The sequence below is a fragment of the Agelaius tricolor genome, unplaced genomic scaffold, assembly GCF_023055355.1.
Source record: "Agelaius tricolor isolate 1412-34295 unplaced genomic scaffold, bAgeTri1.0.p SCAF_7, whole genome shotgun sequence".
NCBI classification, from domain to species: domain Eukaryota; kingdom Metazoa; phylum Chordata; class Aves; order Passeriformes; family Icteridae; genus Agelaius; species Agelaius tricolor.
The window spans coordinates 13,933,408-13,955,398 of NW_027269267.1; the positions used below are offsets into that span (position 1 = coordinate 13,933,408).

Genomic DNA, 21,991 nt, shown 5'->3' on the forward strand with positions numbered 1-21,991 from the left:
CTTCCCGAGTACCAATAATGGACAATGGAGGCATTTTCAATAAATATTTGTGGAAAGTGTGTCCTTATGAAGTGATACCACACCAGTCATCAGATCTGTGTTATCTTCAGGCTGAAAAAAAAAAGGTTGCCTGGTGAAGTATAATGCAGTACATGAAGTCAGAGCATAGCAAGTGAGGCCAACAAGTGTAGTCAAGCAGTGTCTGAAGTGAGAAAAATTAAGGCTGGGTGTTCTGAAGAGTTAAAGTGAATCACCCCTTGACAGACAGTCTAATAAATGACATGGACATCAAGTTCCTATGAGATCTTTTTTAAGATCTTCAGTACTTGATCTGATCTCATCCTGTGAAGGCAGCATGTGCAGTGGTGGGCCAGTAACCTTGACACCTAGATTATTAGTGTAAAGGAAAAAGGGTGTCTCAGGTAACATTTTAATATTGTTTGGACCTCAAGGATGGCTTTGGTACTTTAGAATTATATAAATGGTGGCAAGTCTGTGATATTTACAGATGGCTTCTTAATGCTGTTCATTGGTTCTCACACATCTCTAAAATCAATTATCTGGGCTTTCAGGTTATATATAGGCTAAGTTGAAGGAAGCAGTTTTTCTTGAGAAATCACCTCAAATTTTAGAAGGTGAAAAGGGGCTGGTTCTTTTCTGAAACTCTTGTTGTCCTTTTCATTTGAAAGAGGAATTATTTCTTTAAAGCTGTAAAACTGTGAATATTTTTAATTGGATATATGCCATTAGACCTCTGATTTTAGGCTATGAAGTCTGCTAGCTTGTCAGGAGCTGTCACATTAGCACTAAAGAACCTGTGTCCTTCAAAGATCAGGAAATCAGGGGACATTGAAGGCAATTCTAGGGTAAGTTTCAATGTGTTCTGAAACCTGATATTTTCTAATGCCTGGTACTGTTGTCATTATAAATTGCCATTAATTTTTTCCCAAGACACTCTGTGCATTTTCTTAACCAGCTGGAGCATTAATGAGCATTTGTGTTGCTTCAGTCAATTCCTCTGCTCCATCTCTGACTTAATCTTTGCCTTCTTTATGCTCTCAACTTCCCTGTATCTTAATGCCAGGAGGATGTCTCTCTGAATGACCCCACAGGTCTTGGTCTCAATGCACAGCAGAGAAACAAACCCATCAGAGTCACAGGCTTTATCCATAGTGGTGACTTTAGGAGTTTTGTGATCAAGAAAAAAGCCCTCACAAATAGCATTTCTCCAATGCTGGTTTGCATCCTTTTGCATTTATCCCTTTTCTCATCTGGACCAAACTGCTATGTTAGGCCACATTCTCATCTGCTGCAGTCCCATTCATATTTTTAATCCTCAGAATACCCGTGGTCATGGGGGCCTTCACTGTTTTCAGTGGGATAAGCATGACCCCTGGTCATATCATGCACATATTGATGGCATGGCAGTTGTCCCTGGATAGCTTTCAGTAGGCTGCAGAGTGCTGCTGGGCTGTGGATCTCAGCCTGGGAATCCTGCCCTAAGGGTTTGCCCACGTGCATCAGTACTAAAAAGGAAAGCTCTTAGTCTAACTGAGAGATACCACAGCAGGAAGTACCAAAGAGGAAGTGCAAAACCTTGTGAAATTATTTGCTCATTTTTTTATAATTTATTTATGTCACTTGGGATCAAGAGTTTCACTTTGGTCCCAGGTGTGTCTAGCTCCTTGAAGGATTGGTGTGTCCTTTGAAAATTACTGATCTTCACATGAAAGAAACAAGCAGGCATTTCAACACTTTGTTCAGGAAGACAGTTCCATGCAACATCTTTCATAAAAGAAAACAATGGCAATTTATAAGGACAGTGCTGCAGATAAAGCAAACCCAAATCGACATTGAAACTTACTTGAAAATAAACTTCAGAATGCACTGCTTGGTCTCATCTTTCCCTTGAACACACTGAGAGCTTCTTTTCTCTGTCTTCCAACACAGGCATCAGTGGAAATGTGATAAAGTACTCTTAGGACCAGGGAACCAATGTCTTATTTTCAAAACTGTCAGAGCCTAACTGAGGGTTAGATAAGTTGAGGGAATGCAGGGCAACGAGACATACATTTCCATCACAGTACTTAATTTAAGAAACCAGGTAAGCAGAAACCCACCTGAGTTAGCTGGGGTGAATTACAGGGGAGGAGAGGGAGTAGCTAGGTAGGTATGTGGTTGATTTGGCCTGTGCTCACAGGTGCATCAGGGGGTAGAGGGCAAGGCAGGAGGAATTAAGCAGCAGTTTGCATTCATTTAAAGTGACTCTAAGATGATGTAAATAAGCAGGTAAGTGCTTTTTGTTCTGTCTGCTCTGCCCTAGGCAGTGCTATCCCCAAAATACTGGGCTGTTCAAGGCTATGTGACATCCATACTACCCTTGGATGTCTGTTCTCAGGCTGCTGAAGCTGTGGCCAGCTCTCATTTCTTGTGCAGGAGGTGGCACTGGGGCCCTGTGTGGAAGTACCCACATAGTTTATTGGGGGTTTTTTCCATCATCATTACAAGGACAGACTAGCTGGACACTTCATCTATCCATATGGCAGATAAAACGTGTTCTGCCAAGGCACTGCAAGTGCCACAGCCCCTTTTGGTTCACCCTTGCAGTCCCAGCACTGCTCCAAAGCCCACATTTACTTCTGTAGTGTTGTGAGATTCAGAGGCTACAGCTTTTACAGGTCAGTAAGAATTAGGGATTAAGTATCTTGGGGCCACTGAATCTACAGTACTTGGAGAATGAGACTCAGGTACAACTAAATGTGACAGATCGCACATAGTTTTAGGTATCAGCTGCTTCAGCCATTTTGTTTATTTTCTTGATTTTTTAGGAAAAAATGAGACTACATTAATTCAATTTTTTTTTCACTTATTCAAGTACATTTGGAAAACACTGTTATTTTTTTATTTTATTGAAGAGAAGAGGAGAACTTTTAGTGTTTACACACACTGGAGCTGTATAATAGTTCAAGGAGTCACTCTGCTTCTTTAGACAATTTCTTGTTGCTGCTGTTAAGCAATGAACTCAAACACAGAATCTGAAATAATTGGAAAGAAAGTGTACATGCCTTGAATTCCTGTATTTTCATCCCTTCATATTTACAAAGAATGTTTTAAGAGGTTCTGATGCCATCCCTAGAATAATTGCAATATTTTATTTCCATGAGCTTTCATAGATCTTCATATTCATCTTTCCTATATCACTGGAAGGCAGTTTTAATCAGAGGAGCCAATGATTAATGTAGGGGAAGTTTATTGTGGTTAAAAAGTGTCCCATGCATCTGTTTCTCTCTCACGTGATGATATGACAGGGGGTCTGCCATCTGTTTTCTTCAGTGTGGAATTAAGCATAAATAAATATGTAAATAGCTTTACATTTAAGGAACCCAGAATTTCTTTATTTGACTAAATATTTATTTGGTCCTTTAGAAGTTTGGCTTTTGCTCTGGATTAATTTTCATTTTCATAAATGTTGGCCAGTATATAAAACCACAAACCCATAAAAATGTGCCAAGTGAAGTTTGTGCTTGAAGACATGTAGCAATTTTTTCTGCACTTAAAAAAACCTGAATTGCTCATAGACATGAAAAATCTGCTTAGATTTCCCCCTATAACATCAGAGGACATGCAGTTTATATACCTTCTGAAATGCTACATTTTCTGAAAAAAAATGTTGCAGTACCTATTTGTCAGGTACACAGAACTACAGATACCTTTTCAAGAATCAGAAATCACTCATAAATACAGGGAGAAAACACTACATTCTATATATTGCATTCTCTGCTTGAAATGCAATGATATTTTAGAAACAGGTTTTATTAGGAGAATATTGCCAAGTTCTTAAACTGTGCTGTTGCCATTACAACAAAGGTTTGTATCATACCTTTAAAAAGGAGTGGAAAAATACTGTAAATAGATTCTCTCTGCTCCCTCCTCAGGAGCATAGACAACATTATAATATAACATATGTATAAAGTGTAAAAAGAACTCAGCACATGCGTGGATATGGAGCAGAAGAAATACAGAATTAGGAGGCAGATTGACTACACAGGCAAGACTATGTGTAGTGTATACTCACACATCCACAATCATGCACAGACATTCACTACAGCCATAACTGTCTGTCCCAGTGTGTCCTTTGTTTCCATGTAATCTGCTTCCCTGTTTTACACACATACAAACAGATGGTATAAGGTGAAAACCTCTTGAAAGGCACTGGATGAATCAGGGATCTTGTAAAGAAGCCCATCACCCTCCCTATGGGAAAATAGATCTTCCCAGAGTTTTTCTGCTGACAGCTGAGGAACTGCAGAGTATGTGTCTCCTGTGCAGGAGGAAAAAAATGTTTGGGTTTTTTTTGCTACTTCGTAGCTCTGTTTCTGAGTAATGGTTTATACAAAATGCTGTTCTATGTCTGACATTAAATAATTGATAAATGTAAAGTATCTCTGTAAAGAAGCATAAGTAGAGATTGATTATTTGGCCAAATTCACCCAATAGTTTAGCAATATAATTGAGTTGCTTTCAGAAGATTAACCCTTGCCTGTGTTAGAGCAGAGTTGGATTCTTTTAGCCATATATCAGGTGAATTTGCAGATGACACTATGTGAGGTAGGAGGGTTGTTCTGCTTGAGGGTAGGAAGGATTTACAGAGGGACCTAGACAGACTCATTAATGGGCTGAGGACAGTTGCAGGAGCTCAGTAAGGGAAAGTGCCCTGCCCTGCACTTGGGTCACAGCAACCCCATGCAGCATTACAGGCTGGGGGAGGAGTGGCTTGAGAGCTGCCCAGCAGAAAGGAACCTGGGGTTGCTGGTCACCAGCCAGCTGACAATGAGCCAGCGTGTGCCCAGGTGGCCAAGAAGGCCAATGGCACCTGGCCTGTGTCAGCAGGAGTGTGGCAGCAGGAGCAGGGCAGTGATTGTCACCCTTACTCAACAATGGTGAGGCCACACCTCGAGTACTGTGTCCAGTTCTGGGCCCCTCACTTCAAAAAAGATACTGAGGTGCTGGAGTGTGTCCAGAGAAGGGCAGTGAGGGTTGCGAAGGGTCTGGAACGTGTCCTGTGAGGAGTGACTGAGGGAGCTGGGTTTGTGTACTCTTGAGGAGGCTCAGGGGGAAGCTCATTGCTCTCTCCAGCTGCCCAAAAGGAGGCTGTGGTGAGGTGGGAGCTGCTCCCTTCTGCTATGCCTACAGTGAGTGCACCAGAGGAAATGGCCTTCAGCTGAGACAGAGGGGATTCAGATTAGATATTAGAAATTTTATTTTTTCAGTGTTAAGGTGGTCAGACATTAAAATAGGTTGCCCAGGGATGTGTGGAGTCGCCATCCCTGGAGGTGCTCAAGAGGCATCTGGATTTGGCACTGGGTGTTGTGTTTTGGTGGTTTAGGGGTTACAGTGGTAGTGCTGGGTTGGAGTGGATAAAGCTCTTTTAAAGCTCTTTTCCAACCTTCATGATTCTGTGATTTTATACAGTACAAGTAAAAAGAAATGTGTAATAGACATTCAAAACACAGGAGCTGATGTTGTCTCCACTGAATTGATCAGTAAAACACAGAGTGGCATTAGAGCAATGGTTACATGGCTCTGGTCTGTTGACCATGGCCAACTTCCAGCATTCCTCCTGGGCCAGCAGGCAGTTGCCACTGGGCATTGAGTTGCAAATGCTCCAGTTTGGTTCTTGGTGATGGTGTCTGCAGGCTGATGATTGTCAACTGGTGCTCCTTTGAAGGAGCCACAAGCTTCTTTATCCTGGATTGCTCTGTATCCCTCCTTGGTGCTGGGATGTCTGACAGCTTTCCTGTCTGCAGCCATCAGGACAGGAGAACATCCAGGCTTAGGGGCTGCACAGTGCCCTTGCTGCAGTTTGCTCTTCCAGTGAGTCCTGCCTGGATCACTGGCATGCAGAGCTCCTTCCATCTCCTTCTGGCTGTGCCAGGGGAGCAGGCTCAGGTGGAAGACTTCCCAAGGGTCACATTTCACTTCTAGCTGGTGTTCATGGAGGTTGAGGTGCTTCATTGGCAACTCTTTCACTTCAACTCTGCTTAACTTGGGGCCCATCCTACCTCTAGGTAGGATGATTTTGTTTTTTAAATAATGTGTTCCAGTTCAGTCAGAAGTCATGGCTGTCATGCAGGAATCTTGTCACAAAATTCTTTGGCCTTTTGCAAATATTACACTCAATTACGTAATAGTTGTTCTAGTTTCATAATCTATGAATATCTACATATATACATCATTATGCTTCTTGAGAAGGCAGTGGAAGCTGCTTTTCTTCTGCAGTATCTTCAATTTGTAATTACATCTTGCACTTAATAATTACTTAATACTAATGATGAGCAAAGTATATTTGATTGAAGATTAAGCCCAGAAAGAGCAACAAAGTTAATTTGAAATGTTTGCAAACAGAATGCTGAAGTTACTGTTCCTATGAGGTTAGTTTGCCATATTTTAGTTTACATCCACCTTCCTGAGTCAGCAGAAGTCTGAGAGAAGAGGATAGACTTTTTTCTATACTGGCATTGATAGTAGAATAGTTTGTAAAAAGTTTACTAGGAGACAACCACCAGTAACATTCAATTACAACTTAAATGCTCATAAATTTAGGTTACTGACCCAAAGAGGTAGGAGACAACATAGTTTTCCTTTTTGACAGTGTTTGCTCCCTGAACCTTTAAGAGAAGACCTTGGTAGTCCTTAACATGGCCTTTCCACTTACAAAAAGTGTTCATACCTCAGAAACTTGGCACATATACTTACTTTTCAATAGTTTTGATTGGGCTTTTTCTTAAATATTCCTTGAACTGATGTCATTGTTTCTTGCTCTGTAATTCTTGTTTCCCAACATCAGGAGCAGGTTCCCAAAATAATTGTTCCTCATATGAGTAGACCTTACCCACGTTATTTGTTCCAGTGAAATCACTTACCTGTTTTAAATCCTGCCTCTGAGACAGAAGGTGGTTACAGCATCAGACCTCCCACAGAATTTCCCTGCCAGTTTCATTCTTTCATAAGCACAGGCCCAGACTGCTTTATCAAGTGTTGCCTCTGTAGCTGTACTGGTTCACCATTGGAAATTTCATTGATCTTTGTTGATGGCAAAATCTTAGATGACAATGCAACTTCACCAAGAGGAGGAGAGAAGGTACTGTAGTTGCATGAATTAAAAAAAAAAAGGAGTAGTCCCTTCCATTAGATGTATTTCCTGCAGTCACCCTGCAGGCAGAGGTATAAAGACAGGTGCATTATGTCTTGGATGGGTCTACATTTACCTACTTAAAAGAATGTTTCTGTCTTCCTTGCTTCTGTGTAAAAAACCCAGCTCAACTACCAAACACAGAGAAGCAAGCAAGCAATAACACAACAGGCTGTAATCAAAAGAGAGCGTGTGGAGGTGCTTGTGTCCTTGACCTTGTTATTTCAGGACTCCTCTTTCTCTACAAATCACCATCAACTTTCCTTTTAATCATTAGAAAGACAAGCATGAGTGTTTATCTTATTCCTAGGAGCTAAGTTAAAGGGCTACAGTAACTTAAGAGACTGTGAAGAGAGATAATAAAAAGGCAGCTTCAAGATGCACCTGAAAATAAGGTGCTTCTAGCTGTCTTGTGGGGTTTCTTCATGAAGTGTCCTGGCCCCAGAGCCAGCTCAGGGATGCCAACCACACTGTGGTCTTCTCACCAGATAGAGCTGTGGGTTACAAAGACATTGCTGGTGCATGTGGGGCTGTGAGGTGCTTGCTGGGAAAGCCCCCATTATCCACCTTACATCTTTTAGTGTTCTGATGTTTACTGAGTATCATTCAGTTCTTTTGCAAATTTCCTAGAAAGCAAGTAAGACACTATTTAAACTTCTCATAGAATGAACAGCTTCAGATATGCAAGGGTTACCAAATATGATGATTTCCTGTACCCTCATTTTACTTAATGCTGTGTCTTAATTTCCAGGAAACAGTACTCTTATTGCAAGAGCTTTTTATCATCTTCTGAAGTAAATATCATTAATAAGTCCTAGTATAGCAATGACTTCTCCATTTGTGACATGTGATAAGCTTTCTCTCACGTATTACTACAGGATGATGCAGGTCTCAGTAGCTTACCTTGGTCCAAAATACAAGGCTAATTTCCCTTGCTTGAGTAATTGCAAAATGTAAATGCCTAGAATATGAGGAAGGCAGAGATGAACGGAAAACCTATCAGAGAAAGACAAAGTCTTTGTCTAACCATATGATTGTTGGCAAAACTATAGCAAACTTCCAAAGAAATTTAATGGATTAACCAAAATGAAAAGCTGCTATATACATTACTTGCTGTTTTCTCACAATTCTAATTCTTACCATCAAGAAACTGGAAAGAATACAAGTAATTATATATACAAATTGAAAAGGTTTGATAAATTATTTCTGGGTTTAAATAATTTCTTGAAATATTTTCTCTTATGGGCTTTTATACAAACCAAATGGTCTCATTTTACTCATAAGATGTTTTTGTTAAGCTTAGCAATAATTTTTCTAGGACAGATAAAATAGTAGTGAGTAGTCATTTGGAAGCTATTGCTATAGCTTTCATCTGTCAGCACATGGTGTTTATGCTTTTCTCTGTTCAGTTTTGACAGAATATGGCTGATTTTAATATATTGCATGTGATGTATTTTCATATCTAGTAACTGTGAGATCAGAGAGTAGAGGGAATATTGACAGGTCTGGTTCTAAGCCCTGATCTGTAAAGTGAGCTTTAATGACAAATATTTATAAAAGCTGGACCGATGGGAAGCTGATAGAGGTTGTTCTCCATTGAGCAGAGACTGAAAGAAAAATCTCAGTGTTACAAAGGTGGTTACATGGATGAAAAGCACCACTGTGTTTGCCTGGGGGGAAAAAGAGATATCTTCCTGCAAACCAGGTCTATTTTCTTCAAATAACCTTCAAGGAAACAACCTCTGCCAAGCTAGGAGCTGATTACCAGTTGCAGGGCTCAGACCATAGCCATTATTGTTTTAACATTTCTGCCTTCCTCTTTATCTCAGCAGGAACCAGGCTGTATGGGCTGCCGTGTAACTTGACTTTCCTTGGAGATAAAAAGACAGATTAGCACCCAGCAATAGCAAAGCCAGAAGCAAAAAGACAGTATTTAGAAAATAAAGGAAAGAGCTGGCACTGTATGATTATGTGTAATGTTCTACACTGTGCAGCATGGGTGGCCTGATGAACAGTTCCCCTCCATGAAACCCAGACAGAAACTTGGGCTTGGTAATAGTTTCTCCATTTTTAACCTTGGCTATGCAGAGGTGCTGTGATTTTCATCATGAAGATGCTAATGATGATGATTTCCTTTAACATTTGAGAGTATGGGAAAAAAAATAAGGAAAGAAAAATAGAAAGGAAAAGAAGGAAACCTACATAAAATTGCCTTACTTGTAGTAAACAAAATGAATAGCAAATCAGCAGAAAGAACTTGATCTGAATCTTTAAGTCTTTGTTGTTGTTTTACTACTGTCGTCTGAGCTTTCCATGCAACAAACCAGTGAGCCCAGAGGTCAGCCAGCAATTAGGCATGACATGCCCTAAAGTGTCTCAGGGATACTAAAGAATGCTAAATGCTCAGTGATTAATCATTCAGCATCAAAAATCTGAAAAACTGTGTAAAGGCAGAAATGGATGCTGTTATGATCATCCATGGGTACTCAAACTGGTGTGACAGCTGTACATCAAATGGCCACTGTCAAAACCCAACCAAGCCACAGCTGCACAGCCATGAACTCCCAGTTAAATCATGGGGGAGCCAAAGTGACAGATTTCCTTCAGCTTTTCTCAACCACCACTTCATCTCAAAAACAAAGCGAACCAAAACTCAGTTATGTTTTTGTAAAGATTTCAAGCCAAAAGCTGTAGAAGCTGTTTGTTTTTCCTATCAGACTATATGGCAGATAATAAATACCTGAGGGTCTGATGGCTGATAACTTCCTACATGGACATGGGCAGAAAATACAAATTCAGTAATCAAGTTTCCTGACAGATAATGCCACGTCAGTCTTCACACATCCTCACACTGTCTCATGTATCTTTAGGTTATAAGCTCCTCAGAGAAAGTACCCTTGTGGTGCTCTGATCACAGTTAGAGTGTTTTAGTACTATTACAGAATGTGTCAGACCAGAAAGGAATTGCAGCTCAATCAGCTCTTGTTAAATGGGACTTAAGGTTGCATCCTTGCCTTTATTTTGAATGGCTCCTCAAAATTATAGGAGATTCTGACTAAAACCACAACAAAAAAACCTCCACTCCCAATTATTTGTACTGATGCCAATGGCAGGAAAGGGTGCTTGTTAAGAGGTGGCTCATTTGCAGCTTTCTAAGTCCCAAGTAGTTTTTCCAGCTGTTACTTACAGGTAACAGAATACATTTTTCCTTAGGCCTTCAGAGTCACTGAGAAGTGTTAAGCTGCTCACACCATCCAACCTGACTTTGTTCTGCAAACAAAAAAATTGTGTGCCTTCACCCACCTCAAACATGACCAAGCTTCTCTAACAAGAGACAAAGAATTCAGTCACATGACATGTTTAAAAAGCTTTATTTTCCTCACCATTGTACCTTGTGTGAATTGTGTGTGCTCAGGGGTGGCCAAAAAGCAAAAATCCCCAGAGAACAAACTGGCATGAAGTCTGGTTACAGCATTCTGCCAGAATGAAAGGGTTCTTTTATAACTGCTTGGTGGTGAAAATAAATTTAATTTCTTTGTGCTTTTTCCTCCTCCCAGACTCTGACGGCACCTGCTCCATTCGCTGATGAAACAAGCTGTCAGTGCCAAGCACCCCATGAGAAGCTGACCATTGCACAAGCGCGCCGGGGAACACCAGGTATGTGGAGAGAGCTACATCCACAGGCCATGGGCACTCCCAGAGCACTGCTTCTTCCATACAAACATCAATTAATGGTTATTTGTGCCTTCTACTCAAAAGCAAAAGCCTAATGTCTAGTGCTATCAGGTAATGGAGAAGAAACCAGCAACTACAGTTCTCTTAGAAAAACAACAAGAAAAAACATTTCAAGTTAGAGTTTGATGTATTTGTGGATGTTGGTTGGAAGGAGGGCTTGCCAGCCCACTCCAGCCAGTATGAAAATTGTGTTATGTAGTAGCTACCTTCTGGATTCTCATCTCTGGAAAACTTTTCTTTCACTGATGTTCCTGATGATCACATCAGACCTTCAGTGGCCTTAAAGGTTACTTGCCAATTTCTTTGTCTGGGCATCTGTGATTGGACTGGGGAAGCAGGATGATTTCACATGAAGTCCCAAATGTATCCTTCAGCCCTCCCATATTTGAAGAGATTATTTTTTAAAAGGCTCTGTTGACTTACTCTCCTTATTTAAAATAAGCTTTTAAAGTATGTCCACATTATAGGAGCAAGCTGCAGCTTTCCAGAGTCAGCTGTGCAAGGAACAGTGCTCTCTCTCCCATGGACCCTTGGATGTCCTGACTGCAGAGACATCTCTCTGCTGTCACTGAAACACAGTCCATGGAGGTTTGAGCTCTGTTGGTTTCATCTCCACTGTGCTTTTGCTTGGAGGTGGCAAAGCATGTCATTTGAGAAAGCAAGTCCTTTTTCATTCTGGAGGCTGCTGCTGAAGGTGCTGTACAGAAAGATTTGTAAGAGTGATAGCATGAGAAAGAGAAGTTATAGCCTCATTAGAGAGAAGAACTTGGGGAAAGTCTGGAAAAAGTGAAGTAAAAGGTTTGCATAGAGGAGGTAAGCAATTGATTTTTACAGCAGTAAGCTGTGGAAAAAGTCAAGGCAAGAGGGAAGGAAAGGGAAATGATGGGAAAAATCCATAAGGCATATCTGATTAGAAAGGCAGAGAGAAAAGAACAAGACATATGGTGGAACTCTGAATGAGGTAGAAAGATGACATTTTTGCTAAATTAGAATATGGGGATGATGGATGATAATAATTAGAGTAAGTCTGAGAGAAAACAGCAGAGAGTACAAAGAACAAGTAATGTGCAGTATCAGAAACTGCAGGTTCACCTGTGGGGCTTTTGAATATCAGAACTGGGGTAAATCTGTGCAATCATCTGATCTGGGAACAAAATGCCATCCAGGAGAATTAAGTGCAACTTGTTTGAGATCTGAAAAATCACTGTTGTGTTTCTTTTTCCACAGTTGACAGACCTGTCAGAGTGTATGCAGATGGAATATTTGACCTCTTCCACGCTGGCCATGCTAGAGCTCTTATGCAAGCCAAAACTCTATTCCCAAATAGCTACTTATTAGTAGGAGGTAAGATCAGAGTTATTTATTGCACTGGATTTTTGCTTCTGTGCTGCTTCACTATCAGAAAGTTATTGCTGTGCTCCCACCCCCAGCTGTTTATACACTATGACTTGAATGCTGCTTTCACTCAGGGGCTTTCTATAGGTGATTTGCCTTGAATTACATCTTACAATTGCATCAATTAAAGTAAAAGTCAAATTCTGCCCTCAGCAGCACAGGCACAATTCCCATTCTAGTTAAAGCAGGTGCCTGCATGGCTCTGAGCTTAAAATAGCTCCATATGAATAATTTACCTTTTTCAGTTATTTGCTCAAAATTGTTCAAAGATGAAGATGAGTGAATGAGAGCAACCATTATTTATTTCTTGCTCATTAGTCCCTTTGCCAGCCAGGCACAGACCATGACCTCTGCCTGCCAGGTCCAGACCCAGCCTTCAGCATCATCACAGAAGCTAAGTCTGGCCCATTGTCGTTGAAGACCCAAATGTAGGTCATGAGTGGAATGTCATTTCAGTTCACAGGTGTCCCCAGGCAGGTTACTTTCTTAATCCCTTTTTTTTTTTTTTTTGGCTAAGAATATCTTCTTTTCTTGGTGTGTGCCTGGCTAACAGCTGTTCAGCAGTTGGCCTGTGCCAGAGGAGTCACTGGAGGGTGGCTCTTTCCTACCTAGTTGGCTGTGCACGCCCTGCTCTCATGAAGCCTCATAAATGTGCAGTTTGGTTCCATTTTCCTTGCCCCTCCAGGGTTGAGATATTCCTCGCAGAAACATTTCACAGCAACCTTCATTCAGCTGCTCAAATGCTTTACAGTGAACATGAGTGCAACCTTCAGGTACTATAAGGTGCATTATTTTGCATATTTGTCCCAAACAGTTGCGGGGGCGGGGGGTGGGGGGGAAAGACCCAACACAGAGGAAAACCAAAATCTCTTTATAAACACGTATTTTAGTTTTACTCAAGTTTATGAAATGTGGCAATTCCCATGGAGCTTCCTGTGAGGTAAAGGACAAGTCCCTTTGTTAGGAAGGAAACATTAAGGATTCTCTGGTTTCCTGCTGAGCCAGACAACTTGCAGAAGCAGCAAGTGGAAGCACAAGACTGTGAGGTTTAAAAAAAAAAAGCAAGTTATGTTCATTTTGTTGTTGTTTTCAAAGGATATGGTCTTGCCCCAGATAAGAGAAGGAGCTTTGGGGAAAAAGTCTGGCTCCTTTGAAATTCATGGCATAGCTTCACTTTGCCCCTATTTTTGGTGTGAAGGACAAAGCAGCCAGCACTCATCAGCACCTTCTCCCAGCAAGGCACTGTGTGTTAGCATGTTTAAAAAATGGACACCTTCCCACACCCACATAAAATTTGTGCTGCAAAAGCACCGGTGTCATATGTCTTTGTGGGCATCACAACAAGCCCCTTCTATTTTTCTTGTGAAGACAATTATTTAGACCTAAGATCACTTTTCTTTTTAAAATGGACATTTATACCTTCCCAAATCAGTTATTAGAGCAGGATGACAGATTCAAAAGAAGTACAAAGGAAGATACTGTGTCTGCATTGTACATGAACAAATAGTAATCAGAAAATAAAATCAAACCTTTCTTCAGAATTCAAGCAAAAATTACTATTTCCCAATAATTTTAGTAGACTTTTTCTTCCAGGAGAGGGTAGCCTAAAGATGTCATAAAGGCTGTAAATAAATACAAGTACAGTCTCTGAAGGGATTTTTCTCCTGAAAATGCTTTGATCACCATTAAATTTCTTGTCAGCGGGCATCAAAACTGACATAATAGGACAGAGTAGCATTTTGCTTGCTGAAATTCATACGTATGTTATTATGTGGCTTTGAATTTTGCACAAGCTTCAGGGCTATCTACGCCTTTCTACATTTTTCCTACTTTGAAAGTCCTTAATGACCATCACAGCAAGAACATCCATTTCACATCTCAGAAAAGACTGTATCTTTGCCAGCACCTTGCCTGATAGGTTGATGTTTTCAAATTAGAAAGAAGCAGCAACTGTAGGGCTGCTCTCACACTTCACTGCGGCACTGGTAATGTTACATTTATCATTTGTCAAGTACATTTACAGACAAAGATCCAAAGGCACAGGTTTGACCTGTGGTGAAGGACAACCACTGGCAACCCAGCTATAAACGGGTATCACATTATTCCATGTGGGGTGTCAAATGACTGTTGTAGATGTAATGTTGGAAAGAGGTGGTGGTGGAGAAGGTCACTGGTTTTTACACAATGTTATGTGGGTAGAAAGACAATACCTAACTTTTACAGTCCTCTGGTAATGTGGGTCTTGCTGCCCCTCATTTTAAAAGCAATGTGACAAAGTATTGGTGCATCCAGAATTAAAGGTGCAGGATTTCTGGACCTTTAATCTGCTCATTTCACTAGAGCATATGGCTTCTCCCAGTCCTTTCCTTGGGGCTTCCTTCAGCAGCTTTCCATTTGAACATGGCACAAGGCTTACTCTTCTTTCTGTGAAACCTGCTGAACTCAAAGCTAAGCTTGGAGACAGATTCCTATAAAGTTTTCTATTACTTGTTTTCCATCAGGATTTATTTAATGAGAAACTGTCCCACTGTGATTTTGAGCTTTGTTGGCAAATTTACCTTTTAGAGTGTTGTTTATATAAAAATAAAAAGCAGGAAGTGGAGGCCCAGAGAGGCTGAGGGGTCTCCATCTTTGGAAACCTGAGCAACCTGCAGTTGACTGTGCTGGGAGGAGGGGGTTTGGATTAGGTGGTGTCAAGTGGTTTTCCTGCCTCGACCATTTTGTGATACCTGAAGTTAGTGAGCACTCTGTGATTGTGCTCACAAAGCATGCTGTGTTGTTTGTTTGGTTTCAAAGCATTGGCCATCACCCCTGGAATATCACAGCCCATGAAATCTCCACTTAAGAGTGGGATTGGTTTACCTTAGCATGTAAAGGATGCCACCTGAAGTGTCTTAAAATACAATACTTGGCCTCTGGCTGCAGCTCCAGAAAGAGAAGGTTGTCTCATTATTACACAGTTGTATCTGCCAACTCCAAGCAGAACTCTTAGATGCCCTAGAACACCCCAAAAATTGCTAAGCTAATAACTGTTTAATGGATTTACCTAGAACAATCAACTCCTGGTCATGCTAATTTTACTGAATGTGGAGCCATTTTGCTCATACTTCTATATTTTAGTTTGCAGTGATGATTTAACTCATAAATTCAAAGGCTTCACTGTGATGAATGAAACGGAGCGATACGAAGCCCTCAGACACTGTCGTTATGTGGATGAGGTCATCAGAGATGCACCCTGGACATTGACACCTGAGTTCCTTGAAAAACATAAGGTACCTTTGTTCCCTTGTCTCCCCCTTCCCCTTTGTAGACTGACAGTTGAGAATGAGCAAGTCTGAAATTCTATTAAGTGGAGCAAATTATTTTATTCAGTTAGTTCCAGTTGCTGAAATTAGGTACCTAGCATTCCTTGCCTCCATCTCTGTCAGAAAACATGATGTTTATTTTGCCTTTTTTTCTCAATATGCTGAGATGATTTCTCTACTGTGATTTTTGAAAGGTAAAATAACACTGAAAAAATTACTGATAAATTGACTTTCAGAAAAGGAGATGGTATACCAGGAAAGTTATCACCTAGTGACTGAAGTCCTAAATTAAAGGCATGTTTCTTATTAATGGCAACAGGTGCAATATGTAAAAGTATCATGTGCCCTCTAAAAGGCAGGATAGAGTGTTTTACATGCTATTGATTGCCTTGCAACACATATGAATCTTAACAAAAGCATAATTAAGTAGGATGTATTTTAGTGTCTACATCACAGGGTGACAGAAGGACAGCATGACAGTACTAGGTATGCATGTATATATGCACAGCCCTAAGGACCCAACATCAATTATCCTGCCTCCATGGTTTTGAAAGCCAAGGCTTCACCACTTACTTTTGCAGTAGGAATAAAAGCAGGAGCCTGTGTCTTGGGTTTTGTATGCATATCACACTGAGCCAATCAGAGTGATGAGGCAGTGGCAGTGCTTTTGGAGAGAAGATTTCTGTTTTTTTATAATTGATCATACAACACAGCAGTTGCAGGCCCAAATCTAGTACAATCCACTAGGTGATGGCTTTAGGATGAGAATGTCAAAAGCAAGTTAGCTAAAGTCAAGAAAAGGGATAACTCTCTGTAACAATCCCCCAGTGAACCAAAATCTGGTGGTGGTGATGTGATTCTTCTTCTGTTCCCTGGCAGATTGACTTCGTAGCACACGATGACATCCCCTACTCTTCCGCTGGATCGGATGATGTATACAAACACATAAAGGAGGCAGGTAAGGGCAACTCCACATTTTTAGCACCTTCCTGTTCAGCCTCAGCTCACATTCTTTTATTGCCTTTTAACCAGAACTGCTGGGAGAGGAGCAATAGAGGTAATATCACATTGTCTTACACCCTAATGGTAGGTACTGCTGACTTGAGCAGAAAGAAAACCTCAGAGGACATCCTTGGTTGAATTCCTGCCATAACCCCAAGGATACCATTCAGATCTAGCACAAAAAAGACCCATCTGCATTTTTAAAACAGTTTTTGACAATTGTTTTTTTTTTTAAACAATTTTCTTGACTAAGAATTTTGAATGGATGAAAATGAGTTCAGTTCCCACAGCAGGCCAGCCAACTTTAGTCAGTTCTTGATAACCACAAACTGACACCTCCTTGACACATCCCAGTCCTAAATATGGGCAAGCACAGGCAACCTTCAGGAGCCATTAGGATCCACTTGCACTGAGGGTTCTTTTCATTACACTGGCAGAGTGTTTAAATCAGTATCAGAGTAATTAATTTCCCATGACCATTTAGCAGTTTGGTTGATACCATTACATTGAACATGAAGATGCTGAACTCATTAGGAATTTGTGTCTCTTCAGTTGAAGGCAGATGAATTTGAGGAGATAACATTAAGCCACTGCTTGCCAGTAGTAGCTATCCTAATAGAGTGAACAGTGGAAAGAGGAGGAACAAATCACATCCTTCTGCTGCTGCTCCCTGGAGATCCTGCTTTGAGCCCTGGCAAATCCAGCCTCTCTGTTCTGCATAGACATGTATATTGGAGGCTTAAAAAAATTCCAGAGCAATCTGCCTGATGGTCTTATGCCATGCTAAGTGACCTCAAACTATACTATGACAGCTATAGACTAGCTATTGACCTGAGCTGAAGGAATAAGCTCTTTATAGCAGCAGTTCTTGATCTTTTTCCACTTGTGAACCTCCCTGTGGTATCAGACTCACCGCCCTCCTTTGGGAATGACTGTTCTATAGTTTCAGAGCTAACACCAGCTTCCTTCAGTAGGCAGTGAAAAAGGTCCCTCTGGTAAGAATGGGTCACCAGGAGACATACTGCACATGTGCTGGATAGGCAGCTATTTTACTTTTCTTCTGTAAGGTGCTGAGTGCACAGGACAGCACAACAGGAACTCTTGGTGTCACTGGATCATTACCAGACTTGGTGTGAGAGTGCCCAAACCTGGCACACCCTTGTCTGCTGTCACTGAGCATGGGCACAGTGCACACACAACCCGATGAGAAACTCAAACTTGGCAGAAGAGAGTACAGACTTGCAGCTGCAGGGAGCTGTGGTCCATTGTGTCTGTCACCATGAGATACCAGAGAAGCATCTTGGGTTTTGTATGGCTGAATTTTGCTACATATAAACTGGGAATAATGTTAACTTATTTGTGATGAGTTTTGAGATCTAGTGCTGTTAGAGTCCCTAATGCTCCAGAGCAGCATTATTACAATAATGAATTTCCCCTTTCTCCCAGGGGTTTTGTTTGAAATAGACCAGGGCTGTTGATGCATTTGCACATTTTTCCATAGTTCCAGTACTCCCATTTTTCCACATCAGGTTGTTGGAGAGCAGAAAAGTAGATGGGAAGCAGGGAGCTCCTTGGGTAGGTTCTCATGGGCTCCCAATTCCCCACTACCTTCAGTGGATGGGAGGGCATATGGGCACTCGTGAGCTGGGTAACAGTGCACTGACTGAAACTGGGCACATCTGTGAACAATTAGCTTGGAAAACATGGATCAGTCCAACACATGAAGCAGATGAAAGCAAAGTCAGTGACTAAGGATAATGCCCACCTACAGTTCCACTTTCAGCTTAACAAAGGTGGGGTTTGGATTTTGTCCATGTATTCTTGTAACTCTTATCTATAAAGGTTTCTGGCCCAAAGTGGGTTTCATTGCTTCCAAAAATAGTTTCCTGAGTGACTGGTGGAAGCCTGAAAAGCAACAGTCAGGGAAGCATGGCTGCTCATGATTAAAGTAATCTATTTTTTTAGCAGAGTATTAATTAGAGATCAGAAAGAAAAAATATCACATAGCATTTAGTCACAAGAGGCTGCTAAGCTTCTTGATTCCTTCTCTGAGTCTTTTTCCAGCCCTGTAAAATTAGGTACCAATGCCTGCTTACTTTAAGTGAACGTGTGAGGATTAATTTGCCAGGAGCTATAACACCATTTTAAGACAAAGCACTACTTTCTTTTCCCAAACCATCTCCAATCTTCTCTCTCTCTTTCATCAGCAGCTTCATGTTGCAATTACATATAAGTGAGAGTAGCAATTTTTTTTGTAGCCCTAAATAACTAGTAAACCAAGGTGTGCCTGCACTCTGCTACAATTGCATTTGTGAATTGCAGTAACAGTTCAGGTGCTCCTCCTTTGGAGGGGAGCAATTAGAAAGCTACATATATGTCAGTTGTGTTGAGGAAAACATGAGCAGCATTGATAAATGGCCAGTTTTCTTAGGGACTGATTTGTCAGAGCAGGGAGGATGGTCATGCAGCCACTGGCATGGCTGGATGGACACGAAACACTACACTTCACACACATGACACTTCATCTTTCTGTTACAAACCACTGGCACCTCCAGGGTGTTTCCAGTTACTGTAATGCATCTTTTTCCTGGCTTTTGTCAAGGCCAGAGGCTGGTCTGTTCTACTCAGCAGAACAGAGACTGTCAGGTAAAGCACAAGAGTGGAAATAAAGGAGAGCAGCAAACCTCCCTGCTCCTTTATATAACATAAAATAAGGGCTGTGCTTATGGAAAGAACTGCTCAGTGAATTGGCCACAGCTGTGAAGCTTGGCCTTCCTGGCTCAGGAGCCCCTGCCAGTCTAATAACTTCCACATCACAGCTGACACTGTACAGAGGGCAATTTTAGTCTTTCTAAAGACTTGAGAGAAAAATGAGTAGTATAGCAACCTTGCCTTCCCCAGACTCAGACAGGAACAACAGGAGAGAACTCGGAATAAGGCAGAATTGCAAGCCTCTTACCTTTGTCAGGCATTTTTAAGTTCATCCTCAGCTATGTGCCACAGTGCCTGGTCCTGCCAAGCTTTATCAGCAGGCTCTCTTCTCCCACTTTGCTCAGGAATGTTTGTACCTACGCAGAGAACCGAAGGCATCTCCACATCGGACATCATCACGCGCATCGTGCGCGACTACGACGTGTACGCGCGGCGCAACCTGCAGCGAGGCTACACTGCCAAGGAGCTGAACGTCAGCTTCATCAGCGTGAGTGCTCCTCAAACACTCTCAATGTAAAGGAAAGGTTAAGAAATTATATCTTCCTCATGCTGCTTTTAAAAGAGATGGAAAGAACTTAATTTAAAAGACTGAGGGTAAGCTGAGGGTAGTTTTAATTGCTCCTATTAATTAGCAGCTTAGTTTTTATTTTACACTTTTAACAAAGGTGCTGCTCCCCTTTCCTCCTTGAGCTGTAGGTGACAATGACACACTAGGAAGGAGCCCACCCTTCCACCAGAAGCTGCTCAACCATTCACCCAAGACATGGTTTCTTTCTATATTCCTATTCTAAGAAGGCAGAGATTTCTCAAAGATAAACTTTTGAGATCCAAAGTTTCTCTACAATGTGATAGGATTAAAAAACCAACAAAACGAAAAACAAACAAATGAACAAAAAAAGAAAAAAAACAAACAAACAAAAAAAACCTCCAAAAAACCAAAAGCCCTAACAAAGCCAATCACAGAGCAGCAGTGAAATTACTAGGGAAAGTTAGAATGGTTTTCAAAAGCCAAGGAAGTATGCTAGGAAGCTGGTACATAAATGATGCTGCTCTACAGCAGCATCATTTATGTACCACCTCTACAGCTCAGAAACCACAATGGCAGGAGAGCCATGTGAAAGGATGGCTCAGATTATTCATCTTCCACATACAGACCTGCCCCTCCAATGAGAAGTAAACACTTTATAGAAATCAGACTTTACCTCCTTCATTTTCTGTTTCAAGTCTTGACTTAAGACCTCAAGATAACCCACGTAACTGAAAACTGTTATGATCCCTGAGATGGCTCACAGCAGGACTTCCCACCTCCCTCCCTGGAGCCTGGAAACTCCCTTGTGAAGGACTGAATTGTGTCATTTCATTAGAGTTTATCTCTTTCTTATTTTGAAGTCTGGCAGATAAACCCCAGATCACAGGGCATAAATATTTATTTCACTGTGCTTTTTTTGAGTCTTCTACACCTGTAAAAAATCTTGCTTGTAAGTACTCCACTCAGAAAGATCACTATTGCAAATATCCATTAAATTAAGGCATGCTGGATGCCTTGGAGATTCTCAAATTTATCCTAAATTTATCCTTGAGCAGCTGTGAGGTTAAGATACTGTTGCATAAGTCATGCTTGCCCCCATCTCACACTATGATGTCTCCTGAAGAACCTCCTGGCATGATTGTTTAGCTTGCAGTAATTCAAATGCAGAAGTACTGATTTGTACTGGAGACTGTTCATCTCAAAATGAAATCCCCAGGATTTCTCAAGAGCACTGGTCTTGTTTGCAGAAGGGCACTGGTTTCCTCATTAAAGGGCTGATCACCCTTTAGGTACAGAGGAAGTGAGGTTTCTTTGGACCTTGGGGATAAATTTTTGTGCTTGTGGCTTGCAAAGACAGTTCTTCTAATGATTTGTGAGCTAGAATAAACCCCCAGTGCTTGCTTTTTTAAAATAAATTCAAGTGGCCATAAAATGGAGTTAACAGAAAATTAAAAGCCAATAGTGATATGCACTTCTACACAGACCACCATACCTTCAAGAGCACAGCCTTGCTTATTTGCTTGTACCAAAACTTTGTGGAGCACACAAGCATTTCAAGACAAAAGCTCTTTATTCCTGAAGTATTTCAGAAGCTTTTTCCAGGAGCTCCCTAATATTATCTTCTCTCTCTTTTTTTCAGTATGACTTAGCAATTAGGAGTTCTCTCCTTTCTGTGAAGTTTGCTGGCCACAAGCCATTGGCCTACACACATCTCTGTTGCAGCCAGAAGCTCCTGTATTAGCCAGGCTCAGAATTTATGAGAGTTTTCCTTCTGCTCTGCAGAAATCCACCCAAAGAGACATTTTAGTCCAAGTAGACATCCAGGCTGGCAAGTCAGCAGCATTTGCTAGGGAACATAGGGAGATTTACCTTTTGCCTACTCTTAAGTTTGAGCTGTTAATTTCCCACTCGTGTCCTTCACAAGATTCATATCAATTTCAAAGTGCATTCAGTTTGAAAATACAGAAAGATTCAGGTAGTGGATTAAACACAGTAATCTCTAGAAACCTTTTCAATATGTACCTTCTGCATTTCATTCCACAAATGATAACCTTGCATTTATAAAAATAATGTGGGAATAGCTAACCAAGGCCATATATATTAGGATGCATTAATGCAATT

At 41.1% G+C, this 21,991-nt stretch overlaps 1 protein-coding gene across 3 annotated transcripts in view; it reads left to right on the forward strand.

Moving 5' to 3' along the window:
* PCYT1B (phosphate cytidylyltransferase 1B, choline) overlaps positions 1–21,991 on the forward strand; it is a 41,142-nt gene that overhangs the window by 10,964 nt on the left and 8,187 nt on the right. For all 3 annotated transcript variants that reach the window (XM_071430372.1, XM_071430373.1, XM_071430371.1), the window contains exons 2-6: positions 10,750–10,849; positions 12,155–12,271; positions 15,443–15,594; positions 16,507–16,585; positions 19,686–19,828. In XM_071430372.1, coding sequence (XP_071286473.1) covers positions 10,750–10,849; positions 12,155–12,271; positions 15,443–15,594; positions 16,507–16,585; positions 19,686–19,828 — 591 coding nt within the window. The remainder of the gene's footprint in view (positions 1–10,749; positions 10,850–12,154; positions 12,272–15,442; positions 15,595–16,506; positions 16,586–19,685; positions 19,829–21,991) is intronic.